This window comes from Entelurus aequoreus, linkage group LG03, assembly GCF_033978785.1.
Source record: "Entelurus aequoreus isolate RoL-2023_Sb linkage group LG03, RoL_Eaeq_v1.1, whole genome shotgun sequence".
NCBI lineage: Eukaryota > Metazoa > Chordata > Actinopteri > Syngnathiformes > Syngnathidae > Entelurus > Entelurus aequoreus.
The window spans coordinates 50,691,626-50,706,780 of NC_084733.1; the positions used below are offsets into that span (position 1 = coordinate 50,691,626).

Genomic DNA, 15,155 nt, shown 5'->3' on the forward strand with positions numbered 1-15,155 from the left:
TTCACATAAACAATTGGAAAAGTATTCACTCACACATACTACTGAAATGCTCTTATACACTACACTGTAAAAAAAATCCTATTTTTATGGTTAATTTACTCTAAATGTCTACTGTAATTTTTCTATTTTTATTAAATAGTTTATAAAACTGTAGAATTGAAGACATTATCTGTAAATAAACAATCCGCCTGTTATTTTAAGTAATATGCCAGTAATGACAAACTATGTATATTTCTATTTTTTTTTACAGAAAAATACCAAATTAATTATACATAGCATTTTCTGTTTTCTTAAATTACTTTCAAATTCATGTAAAATTACAGTAATTATCTTTCATTAAATATGTAGCTTGTTATATAAAAGTATATGTCCATACTAACAATCTAACACAATGGTGTCAAACTCAAATACAGAGTGGGCCAAAATTTAAAACTGAACAAAGCCGCGGGCCAAGGTTGAACAAATTAACCTTTAACATACGCTACGAGCTATCGTCACGGCCGCTTTTCATCCATTCTAACATCGTTCAGACCCAGTCACAAGATATGTGCGGCTTCTGTACGCACACACGAGCGAATGCAACGCATACTTCATCAACAGCGATACAGGTTACACTGAGGGTGCCAGTATAAAAAACTTTAACACTGTTAGAAATATACAACATACTGTGAATCCACACCAAACAAGAATGACAAACACATTTCGGGAGAACATCCGCACCGTAACACAACATAAACACAACAGAACAAATACCCAGAATTCTTTGCAGCAATAACTCTTCCGGGTCGCTAGAAAATACACCCCCGCTACCACCAAAACTCCCCCCCCACACACACACACCTTGTAGCGTCCCGGAAGAGTTAGTGCTGCAAAGGGTTCTGGTTTGGTGTGGATTCACAGTGTGGCGTATATTTTTAACAGTGTTAAAGTTTTTTATTCGGCTACCCTCAGTGTAACCTGTATTGCTGTTGATGAAGTATGCGTTGCATTCTAATGTGTGTGCGTGCAGAAGCCGCACATGTTATGTGACTGGGCCAGCACTCGTTGGGCTGGCGGGCGAGCGGGCGTTTGGAAGACTCCCGGGAGGATCGGCGGGCCAGCTTTAGTGTTAATTTGATATCGCCTCAAGGGCCAAGTGAAATTACACGGCGGGCCAAATTTGGCCCGCGGGCCAGAGTTTGACACCCATGCTGTAGAATAAAGGTATTTTTCTGCAGAACTGTTTGCATCGTCACTTTATTAAAGATGGTTGATCTTAACAATTCAGAAAAAATCTGTAAAATAATGCTATTTTTCTGTGGAACTGCCAGCATTGTCACTTCATTAAAGGTGTTTGATCGTAATAATTTGGAAAAACTCTGTAGAATAAAGGTATTTTCCTGCAGAACTGTTTGCATCGTCACTTTATTAAAGGTGGTTGATCTTAATAATTTAGTAAAAATCTGTAAAATTACGATATTTTTCCGCAAAACGTTTCATGAAAATTTCTGTAAATATAATGTTTTTGATCATTATTTGGTTTACAATGTTTTACTTTAATTTTATGGTTTTCGTTTGGCAGCCGTAGCTGCCAGTAGATGACCGTTTTTTTACAGATTTTTTTTTTTACAGTGTACTGAAACACTCACATTAAGGCCCCTCATATTTTTGGATGGTCAGAAATAAAAAATATTAGACATATTGTCTATTCAGCAACATAATTTATAATTGTATAGCTGCTATAGGCAGGGCCGCCTTAACCTAAGGTGGGTTCCGGGGCTGGAGGGGTATTGCCTGTCCCCCCCAGGAAAAAAATCCAGATTTTACTCAACAGAACAACAACAATGCAAAATATCACCCATTATAAAAAAAATATTTTGTCCATAAATACATCTCCTTTGCGACGGGCACATCACGTTTGTGCGATTGTAATAGAAACCAGTCAACTTGAAGTAAATTGCTTGATAGCTGGGAGACTGCCTGTCCTTTTAGCTCAGTAGTAGTATGCTGGTCTTTCACATAGGCAGCGTGAGTTTGAGCCCCGCTCAGAGCAGTATGAAAAAATAAAACGCAGCCGAGAGAGAACACAATCACTTGACAAAATCATATGCAACACGGCCAATAATAGTACACACTATTTTATAGATTGCTCACGCTGTTTACTTCGTGGTGTTTGGATCTTAGTAAATCGCACCCATAGTGTATTATTGTATTAATCATGGAGAATTATGTTTAATTAGACAATATCCATCTGTATGTAGTCATAAGTGAATTGTTTATATTGTCATATAACCTAGAAATCCTGCAATGAAAGGAATCCAAATCTATGAAAATGGTGTAATTTTTCAGTGGAAAGATTGTATAGACTAGAAGCAGCCTCCACAAGGCAGCAGACTTTGGTTGTCATGGCTACTGCATGGCACTGACTTGTCTATTTTATGTCCTCAGCAGCTGAGGTGTTGTCTTGAAGTGCATTTCCATTGAGCAGCAGTGACCGCTGTAAGAAACCTTTTAAGTAATTCTTGCTTTTTCTTTGCTATTGCTGCCATGCAGAGGGTCAAGGTAAGCTACTTAATATTTTATGCATTCATTATCCCTCTACAGGCGCCATGTGGAGATTAAACATGTTCATTTTATAGTAAGTCTGTAATAAAAAAGTCCACATATTAAATGTTACTTTTGCCTCTTTTTTGTTTACTGTATATTAACTGGTCACAATACAGCCTTAAAAATATGTCAGACTTTTGATCAGTAGCCGTCCTAACCCAGCAGTTTGTTGTCAGGCCTCCTGTCAGCAGAGCCCTGCCACAGCCTGAGAAGCTGCAGACCAACAATGTGGGGAAAAAGAAGAGACCCATTGACGTAAGAAAAACCTTGTTAATGTCCAAATTAACAGCTCATTTCAGATACTCTGTTAATAACTTAGAGAAATACAAAATGTTGTATCTCAAAAAATTTGAAAAAAACATAGAAAGGCTGAATATTGTAAACTACTGGTTGACACTCTAATAATCATAGTCGATACTGAATTAAAATAGGCTTTCGAGTATGTTTCAGAGCATCAAATGATTAAAAATGTATCTAATTAAAGATTTAAAGACGTACGTGCTGTTCAGACAACCTCCCTGGTGATGCTCTAATTGAATGAGAATTCCAGCCAAGAGCTGGTTCTGCACATCTTTGTTGTCATGACAATGAACAACCTTTCTGACTTTCTGACAGTCTCCTCCGACTCTTTCTGCAGGACCTGGTATTGGAGTTAGTTTTCGGTTACCGTGGCAATGACTGCCGCAATAACGTGCACTACCTGAATGAGGGGGCTGACATCATCTACCACACAGCCTCAGTTGGCATCGTGCTCAACTTGACCACCTGTAGGTTTGACGCAGAGTGCATGGAATTTTAAGACACTGCAAGCACAGATGATGATTACAGCATGTGTGTGTTTTCTTGAAGCTTGCCAAAGTTTCTATGTTGAACACAGTGATGACATTCTGTGCCTGACAATCAATCAACATCCCAAATTCCCCAACGTCGTGGCAACTGGCCAAGTAGGTATGTTTGTTCGACAATGATCTCTCTTGTCAGCTACATGCTTTTTATTTCCCTGTGTTATATCAGGTAGCCACACCGCTCTATAAGTTGCAGAAAAATGCATCATATATGACATTTGTGCATGCAGAATATTATAATATATAAATAAAAGTACATTTTTACCAGAGGTTACCTGAGCCTCGTGAAGACAAATGTTCATCAATAAAATAAATTTTCTGTCCTTTTAGGTGATGCTGGTGACATGTCAGGTAAGAAATTGATCTTAAGGAGTCTTAAGCAGGGATATTCAACAAAATTGTTTTGGAGGCCACATTTCCAGAAAGCTTAGGACCGGAGGGCTGGACTTCTCCTTTTATACTTAGTTTTATTTATATATGTAAAGTATATTCCAGACAATCAGCGTCTTCGACAATAGACATTTGATTTTCGTTTGTTTCTTTTGTCAGAGTTACAGGATCACTCTGCTGTTTTATAGGACCTTCTGTAAAAAAGATATTCACAGATCACCTTAATAACTATGACAGCATTGTAGTGATTTCAAGAATCTGCTGCAAAAATGTGACTCTTTCACAAGTTTTTTTTAACTGAACTTGATGAAAAAGCGGAGACCTAAAAATGGAACCTTGAAGAACACTAGATCGGGATGTGCCGATCGAACATGTGCTGGGTTTAGACCACCGTGAGACAGGTTAGTTTTACCCAATCGGACAAAAAGTATGTGATCGGCCAGTGCCGATTAATGCCTAAATGCCAATCACAAACGCTGATCCTCTCTGGATGACAAGCTATACTATCAGCTAATTATGTGTCTGAATACACAGTGTGGAGAAGTTCCACTAAACTAATAATAATGCCCTCAAATACGGCAAACAAAGTGCATTTCTTAGTATCATGAGTATCATTTTCGCTGGAGGACGAGGCTTAACATGTTACACAGCGAGAGAAAGCCAGGAACAGACATTTTAATAGCTGAGCTAACAAACTCAGGGAATAATTCCCTGGATATAGGAAGACTTTAAGGGCTAAAACCAAAGGATTTAAATGAATAGTAGATAGTTATTTATTTTGTTTAATTATTGTGTACTATTGACTTTGTTTTGCTTAAACAATTGTATGTAATACAATAGAATAAGGAACTAGTTTAAATAATGTGTCAATATTGTTAAACCGTCAAAAACCTTGATTGGAACATACCTACTACTAGTATAACTAAAGAAGTTGAACAAATGACTACTGACTACATCTGCAGTAAACAAGCTACAGCAACACCTTAGTTACATACATCACATTACGATAAAAAAGACGGATTTGGCCCGCAGGCCGTCAGTTGAATAGAGGTGGACTAAATGTTTTAAAACAATCCACATTAAGGGTTCTCACTGCTTTTTATCTCCCTCAGCCACATCGCCATCAATTCACGTGTGGGACGCCATGACCAAGCAGACGTTATCAGTGCTGCGCTGTTTCCACTCGGGCGGTGTCTGCTCTGTCAGCTTCAGCGCCACGGGGAAGCTCCTGCTGTCCGTGGGCCTGGACTCTGAACATACCGTCACCATCTGGAAGTGGCAGGAAGGTACAAGCTGATCTAACACGGGAAGTTTAGACGGTCACTTTCATCTCACCTTTTATGTGCCTGTGCTTTGCCTGTCAGGTGCAAAAGTAGCCAGCCGGATCGGTCACACTCAAAGGATCTTTGTAGCTGAGTTCCGTCCAGACTCGGACACTCACTTTGTCTCAGTGGGGATCAAGCATGTCCGCTTCTGGACGTTGGCGGGTCGAGCTTTGCTCAGTAAAAAAGGAGTACTAAGCTCCATAGAGGACGCCCGCATGCAGACCATGCTGTCTGTTGCATTTGGAGCGGTAAGTTGCTTCAGATCATTGTCACATTCAGCATGGAGACAGCTTGCTGTTGCTCTAAAGAAGGTTTTTGTATTATCCCGCATAATCTTAAAAATGCTGCTGTTGCTATATTTTTGTTTCTGTAATGAAATGCTGCTGAAAAGTTTGTGCATTGCTTGCTCTGCTCTCTTAGACCACTAGATTAGTGCAGATTTGTTTTCTTTTCAGAATAACTTGACATTTACAGGTACCATAAGTGGGGATGTATGTGTGTGGAAAGATCACATTCTAGTAAGGATAGTGGCCAAAGCTCACACGGGCCCAGTGTTTACCATGTACACCACACTGAGAGATGGCCTCATTGTCACTGGAGGCAAAGAGAGACCGTAAGTTGCATAAACTCATTATTTCTATTTCAGCTGGTTCATGAGTTGATTAAGCTAGGCTGATGTGCACCTATTGTTGCCCTTTGCAGGTCAAAGGAAGGAGGAGCTCTGAAGCTCTGGGATCAGGAGTTGAAACGCTGTCGAGCCTTCCGATTAGAAACTGGACAGGTCATTGACTGTGTGCGTTCCGTATGCAGAGGAAAGGTACCAATGGAGATCTTACGCTTCACTTAAAACATGATCTAGCGCAATTGTCCTCAATTCATCCCTTTTTATCCTTTGCTGCATTAGGGTAAAATCCTGGTGGGAACCAGGAATGCAGAAATCATTGAAGTTGGGGAGAAGAATGCAGCATGCAACATCCTGGTTAACGGTCACATGGACGGGCCAATTTGGGGTTTGGGCACACATCCATCCAGAGATGTGTTTCTGTCTGCTGCAGAGGACGGGACAGTTAGACTTTGGGACATTCCGGAGAAGGTGAGTCCTGTCACCCCACTACACTCCACTCAGACCTCCTTTAAAGAAGTTGCCATGTGGTTATTAAAGTTTATATGCTGGAACCACTACAGTCAAATACAATCACTGCAGTGATGCTGGTTGACAACTGATTTAGAAATAATCTGTTCTAGGTTCAAACTACAGAATTATTTGTATACTGACCATGTTTAAAGGAACATTTACACTATCAACCTGTGAAAACAGCTTAACTATTGTCTGTATTATGAGACTTAAAATAATATATCACTTGAGTTAACATGATGATGAATTTGTAACACTTAGGCATGGGTAGAATAAGGCACAGATACTGTATACATCTCATTTTTTAACATTCTTACTTGTGAATGTTCTCATCTATCCAAGTCATTAGTCTCAGGGCATTGAATAAATCGCACTGCTAAGACTAACATAAAAAAAACAATTTGCCTCTCATCTAAGCAGTCTTCATCAGTTCATGCTTAAGACTACGGTAGATATGACGGCTTTAGTTTAAGGGGACGGTGTCTTGTGGGATCCAAGATAGAGGCAACAGGCAAACCAAAAATGATTTCAGTCTTTTAGAATGCAAAATAATAACCGTTAAGATACAGCTGTAATTTTGCATTTCAAAAGAGTGAAACTATTCTTGTTGGTGCATGCCACTACATTTTAGCAGATAAATACTTGTATTCCACACCATCCTTTCAGACTAGAGCTGTGCTATGTAGTCCTGAGCATGAATTGTTAAAGCCTGCTTGGATTAGAAATGAAACGTCTTCTAAGACAACCCAAACAGTCCAGTTACGATCGATTGAATCACCTAAGACAGAGTTGGGCAAAATACGGCTCACGGGCCACATACGGCCCATTAAGATGACGCTTCCAATGAATTGATTAATTTTCTTAGGCCTCTAACATCGAAACCGTCATGATGTGCAGTGCTGTTTTAAAATGACTGTAAATCTTGAACTATAAAAAGTACTGTATTTCAGTGGTTGCAATCTGGGCTTTTGAGTTATTACGGTAATGTATGTCACAGCAGCTCCAGGCAGCCGAGGTAAGAAGCCGTGTGGGCGGGGTTTGCTTCCAGAACAGCCAGTCTGAAACGCTGGTGTCAAGGACAAACGCGGGAGCATATTGTTACACCAAAAATCTGCAGAAAAGTGATATTAAATCAGATTGTATGTGTTTATTACCATTTGTGTTCTTATTTCAATGTGTTTGTTGCATTTTTGTTGTGTTTTGCTTGATTGTAAAAAAGATGTCGATGCAGGAGTTAGTCTGAGAAGTGACAGAGGAGCGACGTTCATTTGTTGTTAATATTCAGTCTTTAATCATTAATAGTTAATATTGTAAATCCCACATTTTCATGTACAGTCTGGGTGTCTCATTCTGTTTTTGAGGTGGTTTGTCATAACATTTTTAGAGCTAAAAAAAAAATTATATATATATATACATCTATATATATATATATATATATATATATATATATATACATATATATATATATATATATATATATATATATATATATATATATATATATATATATATATATATATATATATATATATATATATATATATATATATATATATATATATACATACATACATGTATATATATATATATATATATATATATATATATATATATATATATATATATATATATATATATATATATATATATATATATATATATATATATATATATATATATATATATACAGTATGTATATATATACATGAATGAGTGTGAATGACCACGGACAAGGGCGCCCGCATACATATACAGGAATGAGCGTGAATGGGGAAGGGGTTTTTTTTGGGTTAGAGTACTAATTGTAAGTGTATCTTGTGTTTTTTATGTTGATTTAATTTAATCGATCCACGGACCGGTACCGGGACGCGGCCACTGGTTTAGATGTTACATTGACGAAAACTTGCTATGTAAGGTCGGAAGATGTCAAACCAAATTTCATCTGAATTTAATCCACATTTTAATTTAACGTGGAAAGCCCCACTTTGCTATGCTTGGATTTGAGTTTTAAAACATCATCAGATCAGGTTGTAATTTGTTGTGCTTAAGTAAAATGGTATTAAATGGAATGTTGTCCTGAATGAAATTTGACCTCTGTTTAGCTATTAAGATCCTATATTTAGACTCCTTCTGACTAGGGATGAACAGTATACCGAGTACCGGTATATTTTGGTAATGTTTCCTAATTGTGTCGGTCCAGCAGGATTGTTAAGATTCTGAACAACTCGCTACGGCTATCAGTATTTCGTAATCATGTCACGTGGTCACATTTAGTTCAAATGTTGCTGGTAAGCATTAAAAAAGATACGAGTAGGGCAGTTTGAAATAATCACAGAAAACGAAGCCAGGCCACACAAATGTTTGGAACAGAACACTATTTCCTCCACAAAAGTCCCTCAAACCTACTCAGTGGCCTAGTGGTTAGAGTGTCCGCCCTAAGATCGGTAGGTTGTGAGTTCAAACCCCGGCCGAGTCATACCAAAGACTATAAAAAATGGGACCCATTACCTCCATGCTTGGCACTCAGCATCAAGGGAGGTTAAATTACCAAGAATGATTCCCGGGCGCTGCTGCCCACTGCTCCCCTCACCTCCCAGGGGGTGAACAAGGGGATGGGTCAAATGCAGAGGACAAATTTCACCACACCTAGTGTGTGTGTGACAATCATTGGTACTTTAACTTTAAAGTCACACACGCTAAAAAAAGTTACTGTCAGTGCTTTATCCACGTCCGTCGCTACATCAACCGTATTCCTAGCGATCCAGTAATCCATAGGCCAATATTAATCCACTCAACAAAGTGGATAATTGAAGTAATATAATAATTCATAAAGTTGCTCTGCAGCGAGATAGCATCCGTTGACACGTCTGTTGTCGCCGTCTGACATCACTCTATCGCGCCACGTTTGCGTGGCATCAAAACTTTCCTTGCTAAAATGCACATCCACCTAACATGTTAATTGATTCTATTGATTTATATTGTACGTTTGATATGATACATCATGTAAAAGGTCTGTACTCTGCAAATGCATTTCTTGCGCTGAAAACATTGTTGACTTGTTTAAGACTTAAAAAGCAGGTGTTAAGACTTCCCTGCTGTGAGATTTTACATAATGTTGGTGATGTACAACTATGGAGGTTATTTGTGTCTTTATTATGAAAGCTTTTTTTGACACTGAATTTCTATCAATCCATCCATCCTCCACCGCCTGTCCCCCCCGGGGTCATGGGGGACACTGAATTTATTTAACCAAATTTTTTTACGTTTGAATTTTGTGAACTGAATTTTTTTACATCAAATTATGCTGACAATTTCATATAAAAAAATCTGTGTTTTAAAATTCAGTGTATAAAAAATTAAGTGTAAAAAAATAATTATATAAAAAAGCAAGACTTCAAAAAGCAAGACTTACTTCCAGTAAATTAGGGCTGAAGCAATCAATCCTGTCTCAAAACCAGCCAATGAGGTGTCCAGTTTGAAGTCACGTACAGTAAATGGTAAAAATGTTATATGGATTATAATACCTTCAAGGTACTCAAAGTGCTTTGACACTATTTCCACATTCACCCATACACACACACATTCACACACTGATGACGGGAGCTGCCATGCAAGGCACTAAACACGACCCATCAGGAGTCTTGCCCAAGGACACAATGGGCGTGACTAGGATGGCTGAAGCTGGGATCGAACCTTGGACCCTCAAGTTGCTGGCACAGTCGTTATACCACCCCATCCACGCTGTGCGTGACACGTAACACAGGTCCTGCAAAACAGCATAAAAAGGCTACCTGGGCTACCCTGGCATAATACAACATAATAAACACTTCTGACCACCAGGTGTTACATCACACACACTATCACCTGACCACCGGGTGTGCACTCACACACACTAGCACCTGACTACCAGGTGTTACATCACACACACTAGGACCTGACTACCAGGAATGACATCACACTCACTAGCACCTGACTACCAGGCGTGACGTCACACGAGCTAGCATTTGACTACCAGGTGTGATGCCACATACAACCACCAGGTGTGACATCAGACACACTAGCACTGGACCACCAGGTGTGACCTCACACACACACAACCAGCAGGTGTGACATTAGACACACTAGCACCTGACCACCAACTGTTACATCACACACTCTAGCACCTGACCACCAGGTGTGCAGTCACACACATGAGCACCTGACCACCAGGTGTGACGTCATAACACGGCATAATCCAGCGTTTTCAAACTATAGAAATGACTCCAATGGTTAGAATAGGCACATTTCAGTGATTTCTACAACAATGTTCTGCAGAACAGTGATATTATATTGAATAAGTGGATATTTTTTATCCTTTTTCTTTATTTTTCCGCCGTGTTTGTTGCATCTTTGTTGTTCTTGCTTGGGAAGTAGAGGAGCAACGATCATATAATTTAAATATTCAGTGTTTTATTGTTCATAGTTAATATTGTAAATCCCACATTATGTAGTTTCATTTACATTCTGAGTGTCTTTTTCATTAAAAAACTAAACAGACCATCTCAAAAACAGAATTCACTTTTAGTTTTTTACTGAATGTTATGACAGTCATGAAAATACAGCAAGTTGGCTTTACAATATTAGATATGAACAATAAAACACGGAATATTGAGAATGTATGAACATTGCTCATCCACTGCAGACCACCTCCTTGATCAACATCTTTATAATCCAGCAAGAACAACAAAGATGCAACAAAAACTGCGAAACATAAACGCAAATGGTAAAAAGCATCCACATATTCAATATAATATCACTGTTCTGCAAACCTTTGTTGTGGAACTCTGCCTCTGTCTGATATTCGCTGCTCCGTGTACAAGCCCCACCCACTCGACCCTACTCTCTCCTCGTGCCCGGTCTGCATGAAGCAAAGTTTCAGTGCAGATTCTAACCATTGGAATCATTCCTGTAGTTTAAAAACATCCAGCGGGCCGCTGAAATATGACGTGTTATGACATCACACCTGGTGGTCAGGTGCTGGTGACTGTGATGTAACACCTGGTGTTCAGGTAGTAGTTTGTGTGACGTCACACCTGGTGATCAGGTGATAGTGTGTATGACTACACACCTGGTGATCAGGTACTAGTGTCTGTGATGTAACATGCTGGTCAGGTAGTAGTTTGTGTGACGTCACACCTGGTGATCAGGTGATAGTGTGTATGACTACACACCTGGTGATCAGGTACTAGTGTCTGTGATGTAGCATGCTGGTCAGGTAGTAGTTTGTGTGACATCACACCTGGTGGTCAGGTGCTCATGTGTGTGGCTGCACACCTGGTGGTCAGGTGCTAGTGTGTGTGATGTAACACCTTGTGATCAGGTGCTCATGTGTGTGCTAGTGTGTGTGACGCCACACCTGGTGGTCAGAACTGATTATTATGTTGTATTATGCCAAGATAGCACAGGTAACTGCCTTTTTTATGCTGTTTTGCAAGACCCGTGTCACGTGACTTCAAACTTGATACCTCATTGGCTGGTTCTGAGACAGGATCCATTCCTTCAGCCTTAATTTCCTGAAATTGAGTCTGCTTTATGAAGCAGCAAATTTTTCAACTTTTAATTTTTATACACTGAATTTCTTTTACATAAACAATTTTTTACAGATTTTTTATACACTGAATTTAAAATCATTATGAAATTGTCAGGATAATTTGATGTAAAGTTCACAAAATATAAACGCAAAAAATTCAGTCAGATCAATTCAGTGTCAAAAAAAAGCTTTCGTAATAAAGACACAAATTAACCTCCATATACAACCTCAAAAAATTTATTTTTTCACATCTTTATTTCCACTATTTATTCTGACAAGAGTACCGATAAATACTGGTATCGATAAGGAATATTGACATTGGTATAAGTATCAATGAAATCCTAATAATATACGGTGCATCCCTAGTTTTGACAGAGTTGAAACTATGATGATGATTTAATACAACTATGTATGGGCTTGTGGGTCAACAGAAGATGCTGAATAAGGTGAATTTGGGTCACCCGGCGCGCACCATAAGCTACAGTCCTGAAGGAGACATGGTGGCCATTGGCATGAAGAATGGAGAGTTCATCATCCTGCTGGTTGCTTCTCTCAAAATCTGGGGCAAGAAAAGGGACCGGCGCTCCCCTATCCAGGACATTAGGTGAGGGTGGTATAAATAATACATTTTTTAAAACTAGGTCAAAGCGATATATCGGACAAGTGCTTTGACTTCTATGAGATTTTGGACATAAGCGTGCTCTCAGGGTTACGCCCCTGGCATAAACACGCTATGTCAGGGGTCTGCAACCCATACTTGCCAACCTTGAGACCTCCGAATTCGGGAGATGGGGTGGGCGCGGCCGGGGGGCGGGGTTAAGGGGGAGGAGTATATATATAGCTAGAATTCACTGAAATTCAAGTATTTCTTATATATATATTAGGGCTGCAACTAACAACTAATTTGATAATCTATTAATCTGTCGATTATTACTTTGATTAATCGATTAATAATCGGATAAAAGAGACAAACTACATTTCTATCCTTTCCAGTATTTTATTGAAAAAAAACAGCATACTGGCACCATACTTATTTTGATTATTGTTTCTCAGCTGTTTGTAAATGTTGCAGTTTATAAATAAAGGTTTATAAAAAAAATTAAATTAAAAATAAAATAAAATAAAACGTAGCCTCTGCGCCTGCGCATAGCATAGATCCAACGAATCGATGACTAAATTAATCGCCAACTATTTTTATAATTGATTTTAATCAATTAGTTGTTGCAGCCCTAATATATATATATATATATATATATATATATATATATATATATATATATATATATATATATATATATATATATATATATATATATGTATATATATGTATATGTATATATATATATGTATATATATATATATATATATATATATATATATATATATATATATATATATATATATATATATATATATCACAGTAATGAAAACACAGTTGTTCTACTAACTGTACTGTACTTGCTGCTTACTTAAAAAAAAAAATAACACTTACCTTTCACTATTTGAGTAGCCTTTGTTCTGCCATTTGAGTACTGGCGAGCGATCTCTGAAACCTGGGAACATATCGTTCACGGATTTGTTGAAAACATCCTCAAATGAGAACGGGATGTTGCTTCCAGCTATCAGCATAGCCATCTTTGTCTCGGCATATGTTACACCTTCGGGTCTCCATTTAGCAAGGTGGCCCATAATACTGGGCTGTGACCAGCTTTGTGCTTCTCTGACCGTTCATGAGTGACTATATCCATTCGGCCACCGTTTTATGGGTTATAGATAAACCTATGGATAACGGAGACATATATAATAGTCTCCTTTTCAGGTGAGAGAGGACGCTAAAGGCAGTGCCTTTAAGGCACGCCCCCAATAATGTTGTCCGGCTGGAAATCGGGAGAAAATCGGGAGAATGGTTGCCCCGGGAGATTTTCGGGAGAGGCACTGAAATTCAGGGTCTCCCAGAAAATTTGGGAGGGTTGGCAAGTATGCTGCAACCTGCGGCTCTTTTATCCCTGTGTTGTGGCTCCCACTAGTTTATGTTTCTGTGTACTGTGGCCACTACGCTGTCCCTTGAGGCATTGTCATGAGTCTTTCAAAGTTCTGCATCAGCCATTCAATTCTAGGGTAGGGCTAGAAAATGTATCGAATGTTAATTTCGATTCGATTATGGCTTCTAACGATTATGGTAGTATAATAATTTAAAAAAATGATTAATGGAATGCAAATGCAAATTCTGGAGCTTGTGACGTTGAAACCGATGGGGGCGAATGAGCAAAAAAAAAAGAGTACATCCTACTAGAAAGTTTGGGACCTCATCATGGTTGCTACTTTTTTTTGACACAATGCAAGTATGCCTAATCAATAATCACTACACTCAACAAAAAAGTAAGGCATATGATTTCTGTGTTAACGTGACTGAGGCCGGAGTCACATAATTAGCCAATAAAATGGAATCCACTGTTAAACGCAGAATATCAGGGAATTTGACATAGATGTGAGAAAAATGTTGTCATTGTGAGGAGAAGAAACATTTGTTTGGAAAAATAATGTCTCCGGTACCGCTCATTCATCCGCAAAACACTCAACAGCTCCACAGGGCATCCTGAACTAAACAATGTCAACCAAGTCATTAGTACAGATATGTGGATGACACATGGGTTGAAATGAGAAGTCAAGTAGTGCATGCCTTCACTAACCTCAGTGGACAAAAACATCAAGTTTACGCGTGAGGATTTAAAAGACAGCAAGTTGCCTTTTTTGGACTGTGATGTCCGTATTGGAGAGAACAGGAGCCTCCATGCCGGGGTTTACTGAAACCCCACACATATTGATCAATACCTACTTTTTGACTCACACCACCCACTGGAACACAAACTGGGCGTTATCAGAACCCTATAACACAGAGCTGATAATGTTCCTACCAACCCACAGGCCAAAGAGAAAGACAAGAGGCATTTCAGGGAAGCCATCAAAACCTGTGGTTACCCCAGCTAGTCGTTTGTGAAAAGTGCATCCAGTTCCAGAAGAAACAAGAACAGAGTGACAGACGCAAAAATATTATCAATCCATATGTATCAGGTCTATCTGAGAAACACAGAAGAATTTTTAACCAACACAACATCCCGGTACACTTCAAACCAGGCAACACTGTGAGACAGACACATCCTAAAGACTGGACACCCCACGCCCACAAAAATAATCTGGTGTATGCTATCCAGTGTAATGATGAATGCACATATTAGAGAAACAAAACAACCACTAAGCCAGTCCTTCTCAAATAGTCAGGCGGACACCCCTGGGGGGGCGCGTTG

At 38.9% G+C, this 15,155-nt stretch overlaps 1 protein-coding gene across 3 annotated transcripts in view; it reads left to right on the top strand.

The window, feature by feature from the left end:
* eml5 (EMAP like 5) overlaps positions 1-15,155 on the top strand; it is a 119,861-nt gene that overhangs the window by 93,753 nt on the left and 10,953 nt on the right. For 2 of the 3 annotated variants that reach the window (XM_062042075.1, XM_062042076.1), the window contains 10 exons: positions 2,763-2,841; positions 3,224-3,353; positions 3,436-3,534; positions 3,762-3,782; positions 4,934-5,107; positions 5,186-5,394; positions 5,602-5,759; positions 5,849-5,963; positions 6,051-6,239; positions 12,282-12,454. In XM_062042075.1, the coding sequence (XP_061898059.1) occupies positions 2,763-2,841; positions 3,224-3,353; positions 3,436-3,534; positions 3,762-3,782; positions 4,934-5,107; positions 5,186-5,394; positions 5,602-5,759; positions 5,849-5,963; positions 6,051-6,239; positions 12,282-12,454 (1,347 nt within the window). Of the gene's footprint in view, positions 1-2,762; positions 2,842-3,223; positions 3,354-3,435; positions 3,535-3,761; positions 3,783-4,933; positions 5,108-5,185; positions 5,395-5,601; positions 5,760-5,848; positions 5,964-6,050; positions 6,240-12,281; positions 12,455-15,155 lie in introns of those variants that run through there. The other variant, XR_009825315.1, reaches the window with a different exon arrangement.